The following is a 21106-nucleotide window of genomic DNA, read 5'->3' as shown; positions in this document are numbered from 1 at the left end:
TGGATTCAAATTTCCAAGGCGCGTCGTCGAGAGGTTCGAGGGACAAATCCGGCGCTTTGTCCGGCCATCCTACGATCTCCGGTACTCGGTTAACCGAGGGAATTGAAATCGCCTATCCTGCGCAATCCGTCGGATTCCCTCTCGATGTCCGCGCGTGCCGCCAGTATCTCGACGGTCTGGCGACCATCTCTCGACGAACCAGGAAACCGAGGAAAAATTCCGTTTTCACCGGAAGGGAGGAGTTGAACGGTACAACTCGTGTGTCATTACCGAGGCGACGGATCGATACTTCGGTAGACGCGGTGCTACGTGGCAATTCGTCGTTGCCACGCTTTGGAGCGAAGAAACCGGGTCCGGATGGAGATAGGAGCGGAACGAATAAGTAGCTGCTGGTTGGTAGTTGGTAGTTGGTAGTTGCTGCTGTAGGCTTGGTACAAGAGTTTATTAGGGTTTATTTACAAGGGAACAGCTTGCACAGCGATATTTTATGCATCTTCACAACACAAGCATCAACGATATAACGCTCTATGCTAACGCTAATCGCCGATACCGGCGACAATGAATCGTCGCTTAAGCTATTTTGCGTGGAAAAGACGCAGAGCGCGTTCTCTTCGGACACGAACGCGCAACGTTCCGCTCTGCGTTTCTCCACGTCGAGTACGGAGTTGGAACATAAATAACGATAACGATAACGATAAGTCGTGATACGAAATATACAACTTATGTTACACGAACGAAGTCGATATTACCTAGGTCTCGTGAATTCGTACGTATATATGTATAGCTATATACAGTAAAGGTCGTCATACGATTGATCGCTTAAGAATGCACATACGTGCGGCCAGGGGATCCAACAACGACCGTACCGTATATACAGTGCTTCGTCTTCGTCTTCGTTTTCGTCTACGTCTTCGTCTTCTTCTTCTTCCTCTTCTTTTTCTTCCGCTTCTTCCCGTTACGTTGCTCCGATCGAAAACGCGAATTCTGCGACGACGTGGTTGTTGCCAGTGACGATTCCCGGTGAGGATCAGACACACGGAAGAAACGACGAGAAGCGTGGCAGCGGGTCTCGTGCGGGGAGAAGTCGAGTGGTCCCGAGGTCGTGGAAGAGTGCGCGCGCGCGCGCGATACGGCGGCGCCGAGGGGAGGACGTCGACTACGACGGCGACATATCCTGGGCGTCTCTTCCGAGACTGTCTGTCGGAGAAGGTGTCGCTCTTCGCGAGGGCGAGGGAGAGAGCGATGGCCCGACCGGGGTGGAGGACTTGGGGGCGGTGGCCACGTGGTACGGAGAGAAACGATGGTGCGCTAGAGCCAAGGCCGATGGATAGAGAGGCCGAGGAGCCGCTGGCCCCGTGCTCGGACTCTGCGTGCTGGACCCTGCCAGTTGCTGTTGTTGTTGTTGTTGTTGCTGCTGCTGTTGCTGATGATGCGCGGCCGCGAACAGCGTCGGCCCGATCGACGAAGCCCACCACAGATGGCCGAGCTGTTGCTGTTGTTGTTGCTGCTGGTGTTGCTGCTGCTGTTGCTGCTGATGGCTGGTGCCAGCGGACGAGGCGCCGGGGTAGACGAGAGCCGCGGGCCCGACCAGCTGAGCGTACGGGCTGACCGCGACCGCCGCCGCGGCCCGAAGCAGCATCTGCGACCGCGCCGCCCACAGCGCCTTCTCCTCCAGGCTGAGGTTACCCACCGCTCCGGCCTGAAGTTGATCCATCTCGAACGGAAGCCGATGGGGAAACCTCAACGATTGCTGCTCGGCCAACATCGACTCCATCGTCTCCCTGAAAGGGAAGCTGCTCGATTACGCGCGTATTCGCTCTCGCGGTGATTAGAGTTCATCGCGCCGCGTCCGTAAACACGTTCCTAAGATTTACCTCTCGAAATCGGTCAGACGAGACGAGTCCCGAAACCCCTTAGCGAACGGATTGCTGTCGATCTTGAGCTTTGTGATCTGAAACAGAAAAGTCAATCTTGGTCGTCGATTTTCGTCAGCCGCCGTCGATTTTCGTCAGCCGCCGTCGATTTCCCCATCTCGTTACCTACGACGACTTTTCTCCAGTCGGAAGTTACGTCATCGTCGGCCGCCAACGACGCGTATCGGAAAACGGTCGACCGTTTCGAAACGGTTCGTTCCATCGATCGAGAATCAACGGCTCGTAAAATTAGAAGAAGCCGGGAAAAACGACGCGGCGTTGCATTCCAGATAGGAGAAGGTACAGAACCGGAGAACGAAGGATCACGGTGACAGCGAGAACGAGGAGCGGTCATTCGGGTTCGCGATCTTTCGAAATTCGCTGGAGAAAGTTGCCAGCTAGAAATCTACCCCAATTGGCCTTCGCGAGGGCAGCGTTCGGTCGTTTCGCGTTACCGTCGCCATCCGGCCACCCACGATGCGGACGGAGCAGGTGGCATCGGTCAAAGTCGAATTAGCTCGGGGTGACGAGATTCTTCCCGTCTCATGCTTCCGTAAACCCTCGACGGACGAAAGATTCCTCTTCCCCGCACCTTTGTCGTATCCAAATACCGAAACGATCGGTCGCGCTCGAAAAAGGAAAACGGTACGATTTCGCGGGGCGGCCGACTTGTTTTCTCGCTTTCGACGAAAAAAACCGTCCTTCGACTCGTCCTCGTTCGTTTCTCTCCGAAAATCCCTCGGAAGGGAAGGTCGAGATGGAAAGGTTAGAAGAGAGAGAGAGAGAGAGAGAGAGAGAGGGAGAGGCGGGATGTAAGAGAGAGCAAGCAACTGCGCGTGTTTGTGAGCGAGAGAGAGAAAGAGAGAGAGACAGAGAGGGAAAGAGAGAGAGAGGGAGAGGGAGGGAGAGAGAGGGTCGGGAGCTAGAGTCGGTGTCGAGTGGGTGGTCCAATTACCCTACGGTTTCGCGCTCAGGAGCAGCACGTGCAGCCTGGTAATAAGACTCTTTCGTTCAAAGCCGAGGCTAAGCCGCGCTAAGCCCGGAGCTGCCTCGGTTTTAGTTACGATTCCGCTGACATCATTAGCCAAACATCTGGCCCACCTCCGCCGTCAGCGTCGTCCTCGTCGTCTAGCTACTTACTTGGACCGCGCGCGTCGTTCCGCTTCGGTCTGCGCGCGGCGTCGTTCTCTTTCGGCTGTGTTCGTTTTACGATCAGCCGGCCAGCTATAGTTCACTCGCCTCGCGACCATACGCCTATCTTTGAAATCGACCAGCACGGCCGCTACTTTGCGCGAACCGTTCGCTTTGATATCGTGCAGCTCCTTTTGCCGGATTCGAACCGGTGACGGACTGGACTCGCCGCCACGCGTCTATCGCGTCGGCGGTCTCGCGACGAGCACCGATTAATTTAGCAACTCGACGCGCACGCGGCTACGCCTTCTCCTTTCAGGCAAATCGAGAGGCGCGCGCCGCGCGGCCACCGCTTTTCGCCTGCGTCCGTCTATCGACACCGACACCGAACGCCAGTTTCCAAGGAATGCGAGGCCACGAAGATTTCGCGCTTTATCCGGATGAAAAACGAAATTCGCTGGTCGATCGTACGCGCGGCTATCCCAGCAAACGGTGATCAAGTTATACGATTTCACTGACACGATCCGACCAAACGGTTGGACCACTTCCCAGACCGATTTACAGCGTCCACGGTGGACGCGCGGCGAGTGCTACGCCATGATATATTTCCTCGCTCTCTCGATGCCAAACCATCGTCGGAACGTATAAATCGTAGCAGCCAGCGGCGCACTCTCCTGCCAGATATTTTACTCTATATCGGCCGGGATAGCGGGAATCGCGAAAAAAATACCGGAGATTTTTGTCGTCGCCGGTATCGGTCGATGCGCGAGCGAAGGTCGATGTCCTCTGGTTTCGTCGGATCGCCGTGCGATTCTGCAGGACCGACTCGCGAATTCGCCGCTGCCAACGACAGGCCGACGCGATCGACGATGCACGAAACAAAGTCCACGGCGATCCGTCACGCGATATTCGCGAGCGTAAACCTCGTACTCGGCTGGGCCAAAGAAGGAAAGAAAGGGGCGCGGTTTTCAGGACACGAAGTACATAATTTTCAACGAAAGCTGAACAAAGGCGCGGTTCGATCGTAGTCGGTAGCTCGAGGACCGATCGAACAACGTTTGTTCATCGAACGACAGGTAGCCAATTACGTCCAGCTGCGAAGCGCCGATGAAAATTGAGAGAGAATTTGCGAACGCGGTGAGCGGGCTTGCGTTTCTCTCTGTTGGGACCGATCGGTTCTTCGGACTCGGGGGAGTTTCGACCGTTTCCATTCACGAACCGCTAGTCGCGAAAGAAAGCGATTCGATCTGCTAACGCCAGCACCGATCGATCGTCCAACCATATGAATTTTTTCGCGTTTCGACCGAAGAGAAAGAGAGGGAGAGTAAGAGAGACGTAGAGGAGTATTCCCTCGCTACATGGTCCGATTCTGCTTCGGTCGCTCCCTCCACAGAAGCTCCGCAAAATGAAGCCGTAGGTAATTGAAAGGGATGCTTTCGCACCCGGTCCGCTACTAATAATAGATTTAATAGAGACGCGCTCATCGAAGAAGGGGTCCCGCGCTCGCTCGGCTTGGAAGCTCGGCGCGCACCACGGCCGCTATTTAGTGCCGGTTGCGCGCTGTCATGCTCCCTAAACTTACTATTTCTTTCGCTCTCTCTCTCTTTCTCTTTTTTTTCTGTTCCTGGCGTTCTCTGTCTTCTTCACGGCGCGGCGTCTCGTCGAGAATTCGCGTTGTCGCGAACAAACTTCGCGAACGAAGCGAAATGTTCGTGGTTTGGCGTTCGACGCGCGCACGACGAAATCGAAGCGTGGCCGTGTGTGTCCCGGTGGCCGTAAGTAAGTACACGCGTGTGTGCCAACCGACCAGCCGCCAACGCGTACAGCCGCCGTGTGTGGTTTCCAGAGGGGCCTCCTCCTCTTCCTCTCTCCCGCCTCTGTCTCATTTGAACGCGATTATTTATGTTTTCTTTCGTTCGTGCATGCCGACGCCGACGCCTGCAGCCACTAAAACCATCGACTGCTTCTTCTTCTTCTTCTTCTTCTTCTTCCTCTTCTTCCTCTTCTTCCTCCTCCTCCTTCGTCTCTTTCTTTTCTTTCATCTCCTCTTCATCTCCTTCGCTGTTTCCTCCTCTTCTCCACCTTCTTCTGCTTCTGCTTTTGCACCCGCTCTACCTTGTTCCGCGACGCGCTCGGCCCCGTCTTCTTTTTACGTTAGCGCGTCCTTACTTCTCGCTTCGTTCCCTCTCCTTCTTCGTTTCGTTTCTCTCCGCTTCTTCGCTTTTTTCACGGTTTTTCTCGGAATTCACGAAACGTGAAACGACTTAGCAGGCAGTTGCCCCCCGTTTCAGCGTCGAGCAGCTAATTAGCCAAAGTATAGAGGCACAAGGTATAAAAAGATAGCGACGCGCGATTTATTACCACGAGAATTTTCCACTGCGATGATCGCGATCACGATTACTCCGCAATTATTACGAGGCACCGCGTTGAAACCGCGTTTATCTTAAAACACCTTCCGGCGATACGTCGTCGTTTTTCTCGATTATCTCTACAAACTCCGAAATCGTTAAACGAAACACGACGAATACGTTTAACTCGCGTCTCTCTTCGAGTCCTATTCTCCGGTAGAGTTTCTTACGCTTCCAACGAACGTTATCTCTCGAGCCAACGTCGTTATCTTCGTCATGACATCGAACGAAATCGGAGAACCGCAGCCGATTCGAGCCGATAATTCCAATGGTGGTCGAGCAGGGAAACCTCCGAATAGTGCGTGGAACGTGGCAGCCTGCCCGTAGCTATACGGTAGTAAGTATTTACATGCTTATGTATCTACGCATCTATTCCAGAAGCGTAAACGTCGACTTTGGATAACGACGGCCCGTCCACGACGACCACCACGAGCGGGACGATTAGGAGCGGAACAGAACATGGGTCGCGGAGAGCGGGGCGGTCGAGTCCCGAGCGAAAGAGAAGAGGCAGCGAACGAGAGAAAGCGAGGAGACATCAGCTGGCGATAAGGAGCCGGCAGAACGGATGGAGAGGAATACCAACGGCGAGCGTGGCCAGAGGGAAGAAGAACGGCAGTTAGGTTATGAATTATGACGCGTGCGAGCGAGAAAGACGAATCGAGTCGGTGTTAGAGGTCGTTACGAGAAAGAGTCGGCTTGGAAAGACAAGAGGAAGACAAAAACCGTCCGCAACGATACGTAGTTCGTACACGGGAAGTGGCTGGCAGGGAAAAAAAAGTTGGTCCCTGCTAAACGAGCCTACCCCTCGACGATGACGAGCACGAGAAGAGCAACGGAGCCAGCGAACAAGACGAAAGACAACACCGAGAGCACGATAACGACGACCGACCGACCGACCGATGGGAGAGCCGCGAACCGCGACGAATCAATTTCGAGACAGCGCGGCGCGACGGCCGGCTAAACGAGCCAATGTCTCTACGCCACGGAAATCCTCTTGTCCTCGCTCCACCGCTTCGCTTTTTTTCTCGTGACACGCGATCGGAAGTATCGAGCGGCGATCGCGACCGCGAATCTCCGCCTTCGCTTTTGCCTTCGTCGTTGCGGCTGTGACGGTGAAAAGCGCGGTCGAATACGGCGATAACGACCAGAAGCGAGGACAAAGCACGCCGGAGATAGGAAAAAGAGAGTTACGAAGAAGAGCGTGCGTGGCCGAGGAGAACAGTGGGAACGGACGTTGGAAATTGGACGTAGGAGGGGGAAGGGGACGGAAGGAAAGGAAAGGAAAGGAAAGGAAAGGGAAGGAGAGCCGGGTCGAGGTAATTGCCGGGGCATCTCTTCGCACCTCATCATCGTCATCAACGGCTCCGACGTTCTCGTGGTTGTCGCGGACGACGAGGGTGGGTCGTCCAACGCGGACCACCCGTTAGCGCTTTGAAGCCGCTCGATTGCCTCGGTTTCATCCTTCTCTCTCTCTCTTCGTCGAAACGACCGCAGCTCTCGCGGATCTTGCACTTTTCTTCCTTTATTAGAGACAAACTACGCGGAGATGCGCGAATCTAAGGAATCGCAGAACGTACGGTTCGCGACTTTGCTCCGTCTTTCGTCTGGCGCGTTGTTCGAAGACCGCGTTGCTCCAACAACTACGACGACGATAACGACAACGACGATTCTGGTTAGTTTGGAAGGAACAGAAACAGGCGGAGGATTCCGATCGCGTTGTTCGAAGAGAAATGGAAGAGGAGAGAATAGACGTCGCGCGTCTTTCCTGGCTCGAAAATCGGATCTCGCGTCGTGCCGCGGGCATCGCGACGCCCGTGGAATGCGAACGACCGCGAGTCAGACCACACACCAGGCGGTCGCTGCTAAACGACTATCGTAAAATACGATTGCGCTGTCGCCCTTCTCGCGCTCCGAACCAAGGAATCCGTAGTTGGACGCGCGCAAGAAGAATCGTCGCGAGGTTAAATGTACGACCGGTCTCCGGCTAAGTCGTCGCGTTCCAACGCGAGCGTCCGCTAACAATTCAAAGCGGAAAACCACCGCCTGGAGTCACTGGAACGTCCCGCGCTCACCGTTAATTTAAATGTCGCGCAGCCAAGTCGAAAATTCGCGATGGCGACCGAATCCGCTGACTGCGAGAAGAAAATGTGGCAGCCCGGGGGTAGGACAATTTGTACGTTTCAATCGGTAGAGAGGAAACGATTATCCGAAGCGAAGGGCCGAGCGACGAGCAGGCGAGAGAGGAAGAGAGCGAGAGAGAGAGAGAGAGAAAGAGAGAGCACCGTTCCCGGGGGCACGTGGAAGACGCGCGATGCGTCACGGCGTGGCGCGGCAGGGCAGATCTCGACCGACGCGTCGAGGATCGCGTGAGAAAAAAGCGAAAAGAGCCAAGGAGAGAAAGCAAGGATAAAAGAGGGAAAAAAGGAGGAGAAAGGGAACTGGGGAAGGAAGGTGGAACGAATAAAAGCGTGTAACGGTAGCGAGAAACAAAGCGAGACTTACGAGTTGATTCTGATAGGCGGTGACAGCGGTGAATATCGCCTCTGGGAATATGAAGGTCTTGTGAGGTTCCTTTTCGAGGTCTGTTATCGGCTTGGCGGTGCCCGACTCCGGTCGCTTCACCAGGTGAATCCTCGGTTGATATTTGTGCATCGAGTTCAACACCAGCTGGAAATCGTTACGAGTCGGTCAGAAGATTCGCAGCGCGTGGTATCTTTATCGACGCGTTTGAAAATAAACGATCGTACCGCGTTTAAATCGAACGAGAGTCTGTTACCACTACCATCGCGTAATCTTCGCGAACGTTGCGTCTCACCCCCCTCGACTGGCATCGATTCGACCGTATTCGGTGCACCGATTCGTCGCGTTTCTCGACTTCGCCCCGGTCCGTCCCGTTCTTCGTCTCTCGACCTTCTTCGATTCGTCTATCGCCTCGGGAAACGATAGATGGACGATACGAGAGGATCTCGACGGGAGAAAAAGCGTATGAATTAGGAGCACTTTGCTGGTCCCGAACGTTCCCCGCTTACCATTCAAAAGAATCACTTTGCCTTCGTCCGGCACCGTGTAACATCCTGAATACAAAATGAGTACCGTGAAGAACCGTAGCCACGATCGGGGTTCCTATTTACGTCAGTCATCCGATGAATTAAGGAGTCCGCTGCTGGCTGCCGCTGCCGCTGTCGTTGTCGGAGAGAAATCGAATACCAGGCCACGATACAGCCACGAACTCACCGACCGAAGCGACGCGTTAGATGCGTTCTCGTTCTCCCGCGAATCGGACGAAACGAATCGAAACGAATCGAAACGAATCGCAAACGAAAACAAATACCGATCGACCGAACTACGAGCTTGAGCTTGCCGCAAAGCTACTCACGTGGCCGTGCCTATCCATGTCGTTGTTGGTAAGCTTCACTTTTTCGAACGAGACGACTTGCTTTCGAAGCTGCTCGCCCGTAAAAGGTGAGTCCGGGTGCACGTAGAGACGAGCGGGCGCCGGAGGATCGGCCTTCCCAGCTACCAGCCAAGAGCTCCTGTGATACGCGTATCGATACCTCTTGTTATCCACAGGAACGATGTCCATCAGAACCGCGTATCGACTATCCGCCTTCAATCCGTTGAACGACACTCTGCACGTTGGAAACATTCTCCTGTGAAATAAACGATAGCTGAGCAACAGACAGAGAGAGAGAGAGGGAGAGAGAGGATTATCGGTGGTCGAAAACCGTCCACGCCGATTTCAGGGTTAACGCGCCAACACCGAAGCGGACACCGAGGTGGTGGCAGGTTCGCTGGGTACCAGAAGAACCAGCAGGCAGAGGGGGCGGAGGGTCAGAATCGAGGGGGCAGAGGATGAAGCCTGGCGTGAATGTTTTGCCTCGGAGGCCAAACATTAATACCGTGTCGGGCCCCCCGCTGCTCGACCACTAAAACGCGGGGACACCCGCCGATCTTATCTACGTCTTCTCCTCGGTCCTTGTCGACTCGGTATGCATTCATCCCGCCAGCGCCACGAGCGTGAGTAATGCTTTTATTTATCAACCCGTCCTTTGTTAATGAATTGAACTCGCCTCGCGAGAGAAGCTAGCCTCTTCGATTCCACCTTCTGCCTACCCCCTGTACACGACCTCCTCACCCACGATCGAACCTCTAACCCCCGACTTCCTCTCATCCCGGGACGTCGCTTTTCCTTCCCAGACCCGCTCCCACGCCCTCCACCCTGTTTCTCGCGTCGATCGAAACCACGGCGACGATTCTTTCGTCGACGGGTCGCCGTCGTCGTTAAAACTTCTCGAAAAGCTTGGCAAATTTCCTCCTTCGGAAACGTTCACGCCCACTTGGCGAACGCAACACCCGAGCTGCTGCTTGGAAACGCTGGTGCCGCGCTTCGAAGACAGGGGTCTAAGGACACGGTCGTGCGAGAAGGGAGAATTTTCTGGCCGAGAGGAACGAAGGGGAAGGTCTCTCGAGTTTTGTCCTTTAAGTCTCTGCAAATAACGGGAAACGAGGGAGAGAGGGTAAAGACCGGGATACGACGTAGGAGGCGGAGGCGGAGGCGGAGGCGGAAGCGGTGGCAAAGGCGGAGGAGGCAAAGGCGGAGGTAGAGGCGGAGGCAGAGACAGAGACGGAGACAGAGACAGAGGAGCGGTGGCGAAGGCGGTGGAGGGTGGCGTGGTAGAAAGTCGACCGGGTGAGGGACGATAAGTTGACGCGGGTGGAGGTTGCGACGAGCAACATCGCGGCGCAGATCTAATTACCAACGCGCGAGTAAACGCGCAGTAGGGTAGTGGAACCCCTTTGGGAGTCAGCGAACAACGAGAAGGAGCGGGAGCAGCAACAGCAGCAGCACGGATGTTGCCGTCGTGGCGGGCAATTAGGCGCGCGTCCGCCGCGTCGCGTCGCTCTCGTCCTTTCTCCGGTATTCGCCTCCCTTCCCATCGTCCTCTTCTTCTCGCCGTCTCTCGATAACGTCGTCTCGACGTTTGCCGACTGTTCGATCGCGTTCTTCGTCCAATTTTACTCGCCCGCCAGTTCGTCACGTACCGTAGATCGGCGATAATCGTAATCGAGGGGAACCATTTAATCAAGTCCGCTTACACGCTGCGCGCCCTACATCGTCTTTACGCGAATATTTGAATTGGTTTTCCATTCGCCCTCTCTAGAGACGCAAATCGGGGGGAACCTTACCTGCCAGTTTTCGTGATGATCATCTCGGTGCCTAGTTCGTTGAATTTATCCCATAAGTCTTTCGTCTCAAGGTGACACACCACGTGCCTAAGCTCTTCGCAGTTGGACCGTTCCTGAAGGAGAGGATTCACGGGTGAAGCTGCTTTGCCGCTGGTGCTTCCGGCGTCATCCGTCTCTGGATCGTCTTCCGCGACCATCGCCTCCTGAATCGGTGGAGCGCCGCGGACCACTCCAGAAACGCTCGGTTCCCTTTCTGAAAAGCACGCGAGGGATAATGAAGATGTAGGTTTAAAGTATGCCACGGATCGAAAGAGAGGATGAAATTACCGCGACAACCGGAAAGGGAAAAACCGATCGAATCGTTTGTCGATGAAAGAAACGCGTGTATCGAGATACCGCGCACGGGTCGCGCTAATAAAAAGGCGTTAGCTACGACGACGGATAATTGATTAATCGGTTGCATCGTGGCTATCGGCAACAGGCATATAGAAACCTCGACTCGGATGCGGATAATCTCGCGCCTCTCCCTCCGTGTACATGGAAAGGTTCCCAGCTGCAGCGTGGGTCACGAACAACCACGAACACGTTTTGCGGCTAAAGCAGGCACCGCGAAAGAAAATTGCCGTTATCCCAAGTAGTAATTCGTAGCTAATGTCTTGTGACGCGATGCGACGAGGTGGGGTAAGGCGCGGAATGATGCGAACCGCCACGAGGCATCCACCGTCTGTTGTTGCGAGAACCGTGTTCCGCGACACAATGACACTCATTCTCTCGATAATTAGTAGTCGTCTCGATCGTCGGTTTCGCAGTTGCGTAAACGCAATCACGCGACCCACTCGATCGGTCGACCGAATTCTCGAGCCGAGCGTCGCAACCAACCAACGTATCGACGAACCAGCCAACCATCCATACCACGAATAACCCGAAAGCGACAGCAGATCGCAATCTACCGCGCGCTCGTTCCTATAATTAATCGATAGTTTGCGATTTTCAAGGATCGTTCGTTCCGTGTTTTGCACGACGCCGATAGGCTCTAGACCGGCGTAATCGAACGCGCGCGGCTCATTCTCCCACTTTTTCTCTCTTCCTCTCTTCGTCTCCCTCGGCATTCGTTAGAGCGTCTTCCCGGCCGAGACAATAACGACGCCGCGGTAGCGGCTGCTAAAGGATAATTATCCACTTACGACGGAGGTTACTTTAGTTTAACGTTATTATCCCGACCAATGCCGACCAAGTGGCAGCGGTTCGTGAAATTACAATCTTTCCGGCCAAGGTAAAACGGCGACGAACGCTCTTGTTTGCCCTCGCGCACAGATACCTCTCTCTCGCATCGGTTTTCAATTTGTCTCTTGCCGATTGCAATTTCGGAAATTGGATAGCGTGCCATCGCCTAAAACGGCGCGCGTAAACGCGTTCGATCCCGAGGGGTCGTTCGATCGCAAACCGCTCGTTACGATCAAGCTGTAGGACGTTCGAAATTCGTTAGGTCGCGGCTGGGCGATGAAATTCTCGCGCGAGTTTTTTCAACGATAGCCGCCATCGAACGCGGCTCCTCCGCCATTCCCTCCGTCTTTGAAACAACCGTGCAGAGTTAGGGACGCTCGCTCGTCCAAGAGCTTTCGAGAGGCAAGAAACGCGTGGTAACGCGGTAGAAGAAACCCCCCACGGACGAGTGTTCGCGAAATCCGTTCCGAACGATCCGTGATGGGACGAGAGAAACGCGTCCGCGGGTTCCACTCGGAGTGTTTCATTCGTTCGGCCGTTTTTTCCAATCGATCGAACGACGACCGAACGCAAATCAAATCGAGTATCACCGACTAACAAACAATTCCTCTCGATCGGCCGAACGATTAACTTCCGACACTCGATAAATTCGAGTTATCGCGAATAAATTAACAATAAACACTATCCGCTCTGCCAACTATTTTCGCAGCAGATTTTCTACGTCGATAACTTTACAACCGTGTATTTCACTTAACGCGGCACGCTTAAAAATTACTTTCGCTCGTTAAACTGATTCTCCTCGCTCTCAAGGGAGAGAAAAACCAATCGTTGCGTCTCTTGCCCCCCCCTCTCTCTCACTCTCTCTCTCTCCCTCTCTGTCTATTTTCATTTTCCCCTCTCTCCCGTTTATGCTTACCCGGTTTTTGCAAATCAACGAGTTTCTTTATCGTAGCATCGCGAAGGAACGAGCGACCGAGCTTGACGCGACAAAAATCAGCGACACTTCCGGCGTGGCAGGGATCGGGAGGGTCGCTCGAGTCGCAGGGAAAGCCGGTGATTTTCCACCGTGGTCGCAACATCGACGATCCGACATTCCCAGGCTAAAGTCGGAGCGGCACTCGAGTTGCACGCAGGGCAAAAAGACGCGACACGAGGGCACGAGGGCAGCGACGGTGGCGGAAGTGGCGTAGGCGGTAGCGAAGGTGTCGTCGCGCGAAACGCGAATAACTGTTTAAACGGGAATTTTCGCGAGGCCGTAGCCTCGGCTAATTGGCCGGTCAGAGAAGGTTGGCGCGATGTGTGGTCTGTCATCCGCGTATTTTTATTCGACACGGCGAACGGCGGTGTTAAACGACTGACGAAACGGATGACGAGTCGCCAGAACGGTTCGTGGCTGCGCGTCTGCCGACTGAGCACGAGTTTCGTTCGAGTTTACGAGCGACCTCGTCAAGTGAGTTACGGTTGCGAGTGCACGGCGCACCAGTGCCGCCGGATCAAAGACGCAAAGGAGGACAGATTGAAACGCGTCCCACTGCTAATGTCCTCCCACGAGATCTACGAGAACTTCAGCTCTTCCCGCCTTCTTCTTCGTTCGCGCGTCACGAGCTTCTCGCCTCGCTTTCCACCACGTCGTTTTAGGCTCGGTCCAGACGACCGACGTTCTACCGTACGACACCGTTGCGGTGGCGTTGGTAGAACAGAGAAACCAGGTATTTGTTTCAAAGTCGTCTATTTCGCGAAAGAAGCACACGTACACACGTATCTCCTTGTCCTTTCAACTCGTTGCCGCTGCAGCGATTTGCCGCAAACCGCTGGCTCGCATCGAGCCTTAAACTTGCCTCGCGACTCGCGACCCAGACACTTCTCTTTCCATATTTCTACGTTACGCCACGATTTTCTTCGCGGATCGCCGATTTCGTATTCCGCCGGCTATTTTTAATCGATCGCACCGCTCGATTCGATCAAGGTGCGGAGTCTCGAAATCGATCGCGCTGTCTTTCTTTGTCCTTCGTTACGAAAGCTCTCGCGGTCAACGTGACGCGATTGCTTAACAAACAAGCAAGTTCGCGTATCGACAACGATAATCGACGGGTTTTCTCTCTTATCGGTCGTTCGGCCGCCGCGAATCCACGAAATCTACAAATTGCTCTCTGATCTTCTCGATTATCGAAAACGCGAGTCACAATAGGAGATCTCATCGAAAAGCGAGCTATCGCGACAGCGTTCGATTCTCGGCGTTTCTTCAAAAACTCGCGTATCTCGGTTTTCTCGAGTGTAGTCAGCCTGTTACGCGCTATCTGATCGAGAGAGAGAAAGAGAGAAAGAGAGAGAGAGAGAGAGACTCGGAGCAATCGATCAATCTGTCGACAGGTAATTAAAAGAAGCATTTTGTTTGTTCGCGAAACATAAATTAATCCGGTTGTAACGAAGTACGTGCTCTTTGGATCATGTCCGACGGAATTCCCACACGACCTTCTATCCTTCGAAACTCTCGTTTCTATCGCAACGCGAAGCAATTTCGTCACCCGGCAGACAAGTTTTCTCCTCGTATTTTGCAAACAACGTGCTTCACACGCGCAGACTCGTCTCGAGACAGCGCCAACGGAACACCGAAACGATTCGGCAAGATCGACACCGCGTCACCGACAGCCTGTCAGTTAACGTGGTCGCTAAACAACTCGAATCAACGACGCGACGTTGATCGAAACGAAAATCACCGTAATTTCTCCGTGCTTTCTAGCTTTGCCCCTGACTACAGCTACGCATAACGATCAAAAGGTTTTAGTCGAGCAACGACGTGCGATGCAATATTCCGGCTGAACGAACCGTATCGCCTCGTTTCGCCGACCGTATCGTCCGTTCGTTTCGAACGGACCACACGTTTGCGAACCGATCGTCGATAGATTACAGGGTAGATCGACACGCAGAGACACGGTATACATCTTGAATCGTTAACGTGTGCTATAAAATGAGCCGCGAGGATTTCCCCGAAATCGTCTCCAACACCGTATTCGTTGCAAATTATCGTAATTAACATCTTCTGCGTTTGTCCGACTAAAAATCATCCGCGTAGCGGTGGAACGCGATAATCGTTCTCCCTTATCGATATCGCTTATCACTTATCATCTATCGTGGCAAGAAATCTCGTTTGTCGCAAACTTGGGACACAAAGAGCTCCGATTCTTGGAAAGAGGAAAGAAAAAGAAAAAAAGAACACGAGGAAAATAGAGTGCGATATCGTAACTACCGGCGCAACGGTAGCCCTGGCGATTGCCCGAACGGTAAACCGATTCAAGTGGGCGTCCACCAAATTGCAGATGGTTCGACGCGTATAAAACGTCTATCGGCCGCGTGATTTTCGCTCCGAGATTCGACATTTACGCGTCACAGACGACGAGTCGTCTGGATCCCATCTGGAAATCGATCGTTGACTATCGTTGTCCGATGTGTTTGGTCGTGAAGAGACAACAAAATCCGGACGATCGTCATGGATCGAGGCAGGCGTTCGCCGAGCGAGGGCTGCGGGGGTCCAAGTAGGCGTTCAAGCAGGCATGCAAGCTCGTTGCTCGAGCAAGTCACTGATTACTTTTATACGGATGACGTTGGCATCGAGTCGTATACGTCGGCGACAACGGTCTATCGTTCGTCGCTCGATAAGCGGCATCGTGTCGTTCGTCTCGTTACTTTGCAAAACGAAACGCTTTCAAACGATTGAACGAAATTCATCGGCGAACGGACATGCAGGGACACGCTACCTCGGAAACGCGAGTCTCCGAGAGGCATAATTCGTCGCCGGTTAACGAGTCACGAGGTTCCTGAGTTTGGGATTAGCGATTTATTCGAACTAGGTGGCTGGCGAACATGAAAGGAGAAGGAGGGGAAGGAGGAGGAGGAAGAGGAGGAGAGTATTCGCGCGTGTCCAACACACGTGCACGCACACGAGAGTTTGGTCGATTCATCGCACCGTTTACCCAAGTTTATTTGGGAACGACGGTCCGTTTCCGTGGGTGAATTGCACCGTGGCCAACCGTAAATTTCGACCGCGTAGAATCTTCGTGGGCGATTATTCGCCGCGGGCGTCCAAGATACGCGATGATGAAACCAAACACCGTCGAGTCTCGTTCGGACGTCTGGCTGAGCAAAGCAGCCACGATCGTTTCCAGAATTCCGATGAGACACCTCACCTGGCTGCGCGAAACGGCCGTTTCTCGCCTGGCGAATTAACGCGCGCCCGAGCACAAACCCGGCTACATGCCGGTTCATTCACAATCTTCGCCGCTAAATAATTCATTAACCACGCACCAGCGCGCCGTCGTTCTCTACTTTTCTTCTTTTTTTCTTATCTCCCCGCTTTCCCTCCTTCCTTCCCTCTTACTTTGCCACTCTCTGCCTCTCTGCCACGACAGGTAACCTTTCAAAAATAACGCCCTTCGCGATTAAGACAAACGCTACTCGTCTCGACGGCGATCGTAGTCGTGGTCAACATCGTGGTCGCCGTTCTCGCTCGCGTTAGTCGCAGGTTGCTCGAAGAAACCGACAACAACCAACCGGCCACGAATAACCGATAACCGATAGCCGATAACCAACGATCGATAGGATCGCTCTTTCGTTGGTCGCCTTTTTTGCTCGCCGAGAAAAACGACGGAGAACCGTGGTTTCATTATTAACGTACGTACGTATATGGAACGCGAAGAAAAACGATTTCATTGCCCGAACCGAAGCTTAGAAAAAACTGCGGTGAGTGGCTCGACCCGATAACGAGACAGCTACGATCGGATTTCTACGTCGAGAATGAGGAAGGAAAGAGCTCACCGTGTTGATGCAATTTCCCTCCGCCGACGGCCTGTTGCTGCAACTGTCGATTATGATGAGATTGTTGCAGCTGAGGCTGAGTTTGTTGCTGAACCGATTGCTGTTGCTGCTGCTGCTGCTGCAATGGCGAGGTCTGCGATTGCTGTTGCGTCTGTTGCTGCTGCTGTTGTTGCTGCTGCTGCTGCCTAGAATCTCGGGCCATGATGGCCGCGATGCTAAAGTCGGTGGCGCATTGGCGATTCGAGTTGCAGTTGTTGTTGAGATTGTTCAAGAGGCTGCTGTTCGGCGAAGGGCTGGAACTCTCGTCGCCGTCGTCGCGCGTGCAGCCGGGTGACAAACCGGTGGAAACCGCGGAGGCGGCGGCACCCTCGGTCTGCATTTTTCTTCCAAGAAACAGATGTCGAGATTCCTCGTCGTCCTCCTCGCTGCCGGCACCGCAGCCGCCTCCTCCTCCTCCGCCTCCGCCTCCACCGCCGCAGCCGCCACCGCCACTGCCACCGCCACCTCCACCACCGAACGAAGACAGCGTCAATCCGTTTCTCTTCCTGCCGCTGAGACCTCGCGACTCCAGCAACATCACCTCACGCTCTGCGTCTCGAACCTCGCTCGTCTGTCAACTATTATCGAGAGAAGATCGGTCTTTGGTTCGCTCCGGAAACAGTCGTTACCTGCCCGCCGATCCACCCAACAGAAATTTTCCACATTCTCCCGGGCGGCGATGCGACGATCGCGTCGCCTCGCCTGCGTCCCAGCGATCGAACGTTCGAATCTTTCGATCGAGCGCCAACAATCGACGATCGTTTTTGACGGAGAGAAACCGCGCCTCGCGAGGGTCGTCGACTCGCGCGACTCGGTGCTCGCGGACCGGGGTTAAGTCGATCGTCGAAGTGCGCGACGAGGCGCGCGCATCGCCACGGTCACCAGGATGCGTCGAGTCTCCAGGTGTGAAAAACGGCGGGCAAACTGTTCCGACACACTTTTCGCGGAACGACAACAACAACAACAACGACGACAACGACAACGACGACAACGACAACGACGATAACGACGACGACGACGACGACGACGACGATGACGACGACGACGACGATGACGACGACGACGACGACACTAGCCCGAACAGGCGAGGAAGAGAGAGGTCGAGGGCGATTTTAGTTTGAATTTCAATTTGAGTAGAACGTGTCGCACGATATCGACGACTTGTATCGAGTCTCGGAGCGTGGAGAACGCGGTCGAGTCGAGCGGAGAGCGCGGACAGAGCGAGAAACGAGAGAGCGACCGGTTGCCCGACAGACTGACCCGCGCCACCGGCGGCCGGCTTCTCGTTTCGGCCCCCACCCCCGGCGCTTCGCGGCTCGCTCGAGCTCGATCGTCCGCGACGCGCGGCGAGACACGGGGTGGCGGGAGAGAACGCGCGCCACTCGACTCTCTCGGGGTGTGAGACGACGATGGGGCGGCCTGTTCAACAGGGAGAAAAGGCGACCCTAGCTCGGTAGGCGGTTCCCTCGAGCGAAGCTCCGCCCGAGCGATCAGCACCCGGCTCCGCCCGTGGTCTCTCTCCTCCTAGGAATTCGCCGAGAGGTTTGCGACCACCTTATTAACGCTTCCGTCCTTCTTCTTCGTGTCGAGCTGCACGAGCGCGCGCGCGATCGCCAACCGGCAGCCAGCTGTCTTTCCACGCGCGTACACCCGCGAACCGCGTTTTCTCTTCTTCTCGCGCGCTCTCTCCGCTCCTCCGCTTCCCCTTTCGACGCTTTCCCTTCCTTTCCCTTGGTTCCCGCGTCGTTGAAACGTTACCGATCGCGTTACCAGCCTCCTCGTGGCGACGATCGTCACGAGTATAGTACCACGCCGGTGATGCCAACGGTGCTCGTAATGGTCCTCTGGTAGAGTCGTTTGTAGCGGTGATAGTAGGATTCTATGTAGCTACGACGATGGAGGCAGCAGCGACGGTGGCGGTGGCTGCGATGGTGGTGGTAGTAGTGGTGGTGGTGATGGTGGTGGTGGTGATGGTGGTGGTGGTGGTGGCGGTGGTGGTGGTGGGTGGCGGATCCGGCGGCGGCGGTGGCGGCGGCGGCGACAGCGACAGAGATGGTGGTGGTCGTCGCGAACCGTACCTACGTGCCTCCCTCCTCTTTTGCGGTTCTTCGTTGTTCCTCTTACCTCGACCGATCGTTCCTCCTTGTTCAGCTGCCGAGCCGTTTCGTTCGATCGTCCTCTTTTCTCCCGTCCAGGTTGGTACTTTCGGCACGGTCGGCCTCCCGTTTCTCCTCGAGCTCCGAATGCCCTCTCGCGCGAGCTCCGTGCGGACGAGTAAGCGAGGAGGGTGGTACGGCATTATGGTTCGGTACGCGGCATCTAGCCACAACAGCTGCCATTTTTTCTTACGAGAGGGGGCAATTGCTGACAGGGACCACCGTTTTCCTCTCTTCGTTCTGCCATTCCCCGTTCCCTCTCTTTCCGCCACCGCTCTTCTTCTCCCTTTCTCTCCTCCCCCGTGGCTCCCTAGTTCTTTGCGCGGTTCCGTCGAGTCCTGCAATTTATCGTTTTACTGGCGGAGCTTTAAACGCGAGCGACCGGTAACGCCGGTGGGTGGTTAGCTGCTCCTCGGTCGGAGCTCGCTAACCGCGGTAACCTAGCCGGCTGGTTAGGTACACCGTTGTTTCGTCGCTCGTCCTTCCACGGTCCTGTGGACGATGATTCTACACGGGGTCGATCGCCGTTGGGCGGAAGCGCCTTGGAAAACTCATCGGCCATCCGTAATTCATCCGCTATGCCTGCGGCGACATGTCGCACGTTCCGACTCGAAGCGCGAAGAAGGCCGCCTCGTCGATACCCAACTATCGCGACAATCCTACCGAATGTCGGGTTAAACGGATTCGACGAGACGAGGATCGGTGCGAGATGCGCGCGGCTAACGAAGACGCGGCGCGTTTGAAAATAAGAAGCTGCTGCAAAAGAACGAAGCTACGCTCCGGGTGGTGGGAAGGGAGCAGATTGCTCCGGATATTATTATAATAAAGCAGGAAATTGCCTTGCGCGCTAAATACGTAGGTAGCGATACGTGTATCGCGCGCGATATCATCGGCGGATTATTGTAATTATACGGTTTAACGTGTAGAAAAAACGGACCGCGATATCATTACGAGTTAGAAATTTCACGCGATTCAATTCCGTTATTATCCGCGAAAGATAAATATTATAATTCTGGAGCGAACCGCGGCAACGGTGAGATGGTGCCATCGGTTCTGCGATCGAACGAAACCGTGCTTCCTCCGCCGATTTTCCTCCTCCTCTCTCTCTCTCTCTCTCTCTCTCTCTCTTATCCGTGAAATCTTTTCGTTACGCTAAAAAATACGACGTTCGTCGTATTCTTATCTCGGTGTAGAGCGGTCGGGCGGTCGGGCGGTCGAGCGGTCGCTCAGCGAAGCGAGAAATCGGCCATCGACGGACGGTTGTTTCTAATTACCGTTGTTCGTAACACGCGATCTCGCTCGTAACGCGGTGCACGGCACAAATACGTTAATTGCCCCAGGAATCGGTACGCTCTGGCAGACGCGCGATAATTAAACGTAACGACTTCGTTAGGCGAATCCCGATGTGGCGGCGTCTCCACTGGTTATTACGCGGCGGAGGCTGGCAACGCTCGCGTTACACTCGACCGTCCTTTTTCCTCAAGATCGAAGAAATAGAGATCGAGCGGCGACGACGCGTCGTTTTGTTACCGCTTCGACGACTCAAAGCAGAGCAGAAGCTGTTACGATATCGTTTCCGGTCGTTTCGAGCCTTCCTTTTTCTAGACGAACGTCTCGCGGTTGTTCACGCCCAAGCGGCTACGATCCACGTTATGATCAGGTGAATCCGTTTGATACTCACGATCCAACGAAAACCACTTCAAAGGATCTCGCGTCAAAGCAGAAACTGCTTTCGACCGACCTAACTTTATGTATGTATCTTTAAATTCGTTCGACCGGTACGCCCTCTGACTCTTTATTGCCGCGAGTGCGCCTTGCGTCGAGATATATTTAGTCGTCAAAAGCACGGGCCAACTATCGATGATACCGACGATGACCGAGTCCCTGACGAACGAGCGGACAAACGAACGAACGAACGATCGTTCGAATGACGGAGCTACGCGTGCAAATCGAATGGTTCTTTGCGAGCGAAAATTTCGCGCATTTTCATCGTCGTTAGCAGGACTTGGACAAATAGATGGGCCATCGACGGACCTCCCGAGAGATCGAGCGACATTGCCGCTCGGTCTCCGCGCGGTTGCTTCTCCAACTGCCGGTTCGTTTGGGGAGAACTCGTAATCTGCTTAGTCTGACGCTGATCCGGACAAATCGCCGCGCGGTTACGCGGCACTTATTCTCGTCTCTCGATGCTCGCGACGCGAGCACTCTCTCCGGTTCTACGTTTTGTCGTACGAAT

General features: G+C 54.5%; 1 protein-coding gene across 2 annotated transcripts; it reads right to left on the bottom strand.

Moving 5' to 3' along the window:
• Positions 1–418: 418 nt before the first annotated feature.
• LOC126921907 (T-box protein H15-like) lies at positions 419–18445 on the bottom strand. Of its 2 annotated transcripts, none has more exons than XM_050733940.1 (6): positions 16676–18445; positions 10640–10892; positions 8829–9102; positions 7955–8119; positions 1875–1951; positions 419–1793 (listed from the first exon to the last, which is right to left on the bottom strand). In XM_050733940.1, exons 1-6 carry the CDS (start codon positions 17250–17252, stop codon positions 1157–1159), a joined length of 1983 nt encoding a protein of 660 aa, XP_050589897.1. In that variant the 5' UTR covers positions 17253–18445; the 3' UTR covers positions 419–1156. The 2 variants fall into 2 exon arrangements, with proteins under 2 accessions (XP_050589897.1, XP_050589898.1); XM_050733941.1 differs by having other exon boundaries at positions 419–1781.
• Between the last annotated feature and the right edge of the window lie 2661 nt (positions 18446–21106).

This window comes from Bombus affinis, chromosome 11, assembly GCF_024516045.1.
Source record: "Bombus affinis isolate iyBomAffi1 chromosome 11, iyBomAffi1.2, whole genome shotgun sequence".
Classification (NCBI taxonomy): domain Eukaryota; kingdom Metazoa; phylum Arthropoda; class Insecta; order Hymenoptera; family Apidae; genus Bombus; species Bombus affinis.
This window is presented reverse-complemented; position numbering and strand designations above follow the sequence as displayed.

Bases quoted from the DNA above. Each gene is read 5' to 3' on its own strand.
- LOC126921907 (XM_050733940.1), bottom strand. From the start codon at position 17,252: ATGTTGCTGGAGTCGCGAGGTCTCAGCGGCAGGAAGAGAAACGGATTG. The intron at 1,952-7,954 runs GTAAGTCTCGCT...TTTCTGTTTCAG, and splicing joins CCGCCTATCAGAATCAACTC to ATCACAAAGCTCAAGATCGA. The intron at 1,794-1,874 runs GTAAATCTTAGG...GTAATCGAGCAG, and splicing joins CGTCTGACCGATTTCGAGAG to CTTCCCTTTCAGGGAGACGA.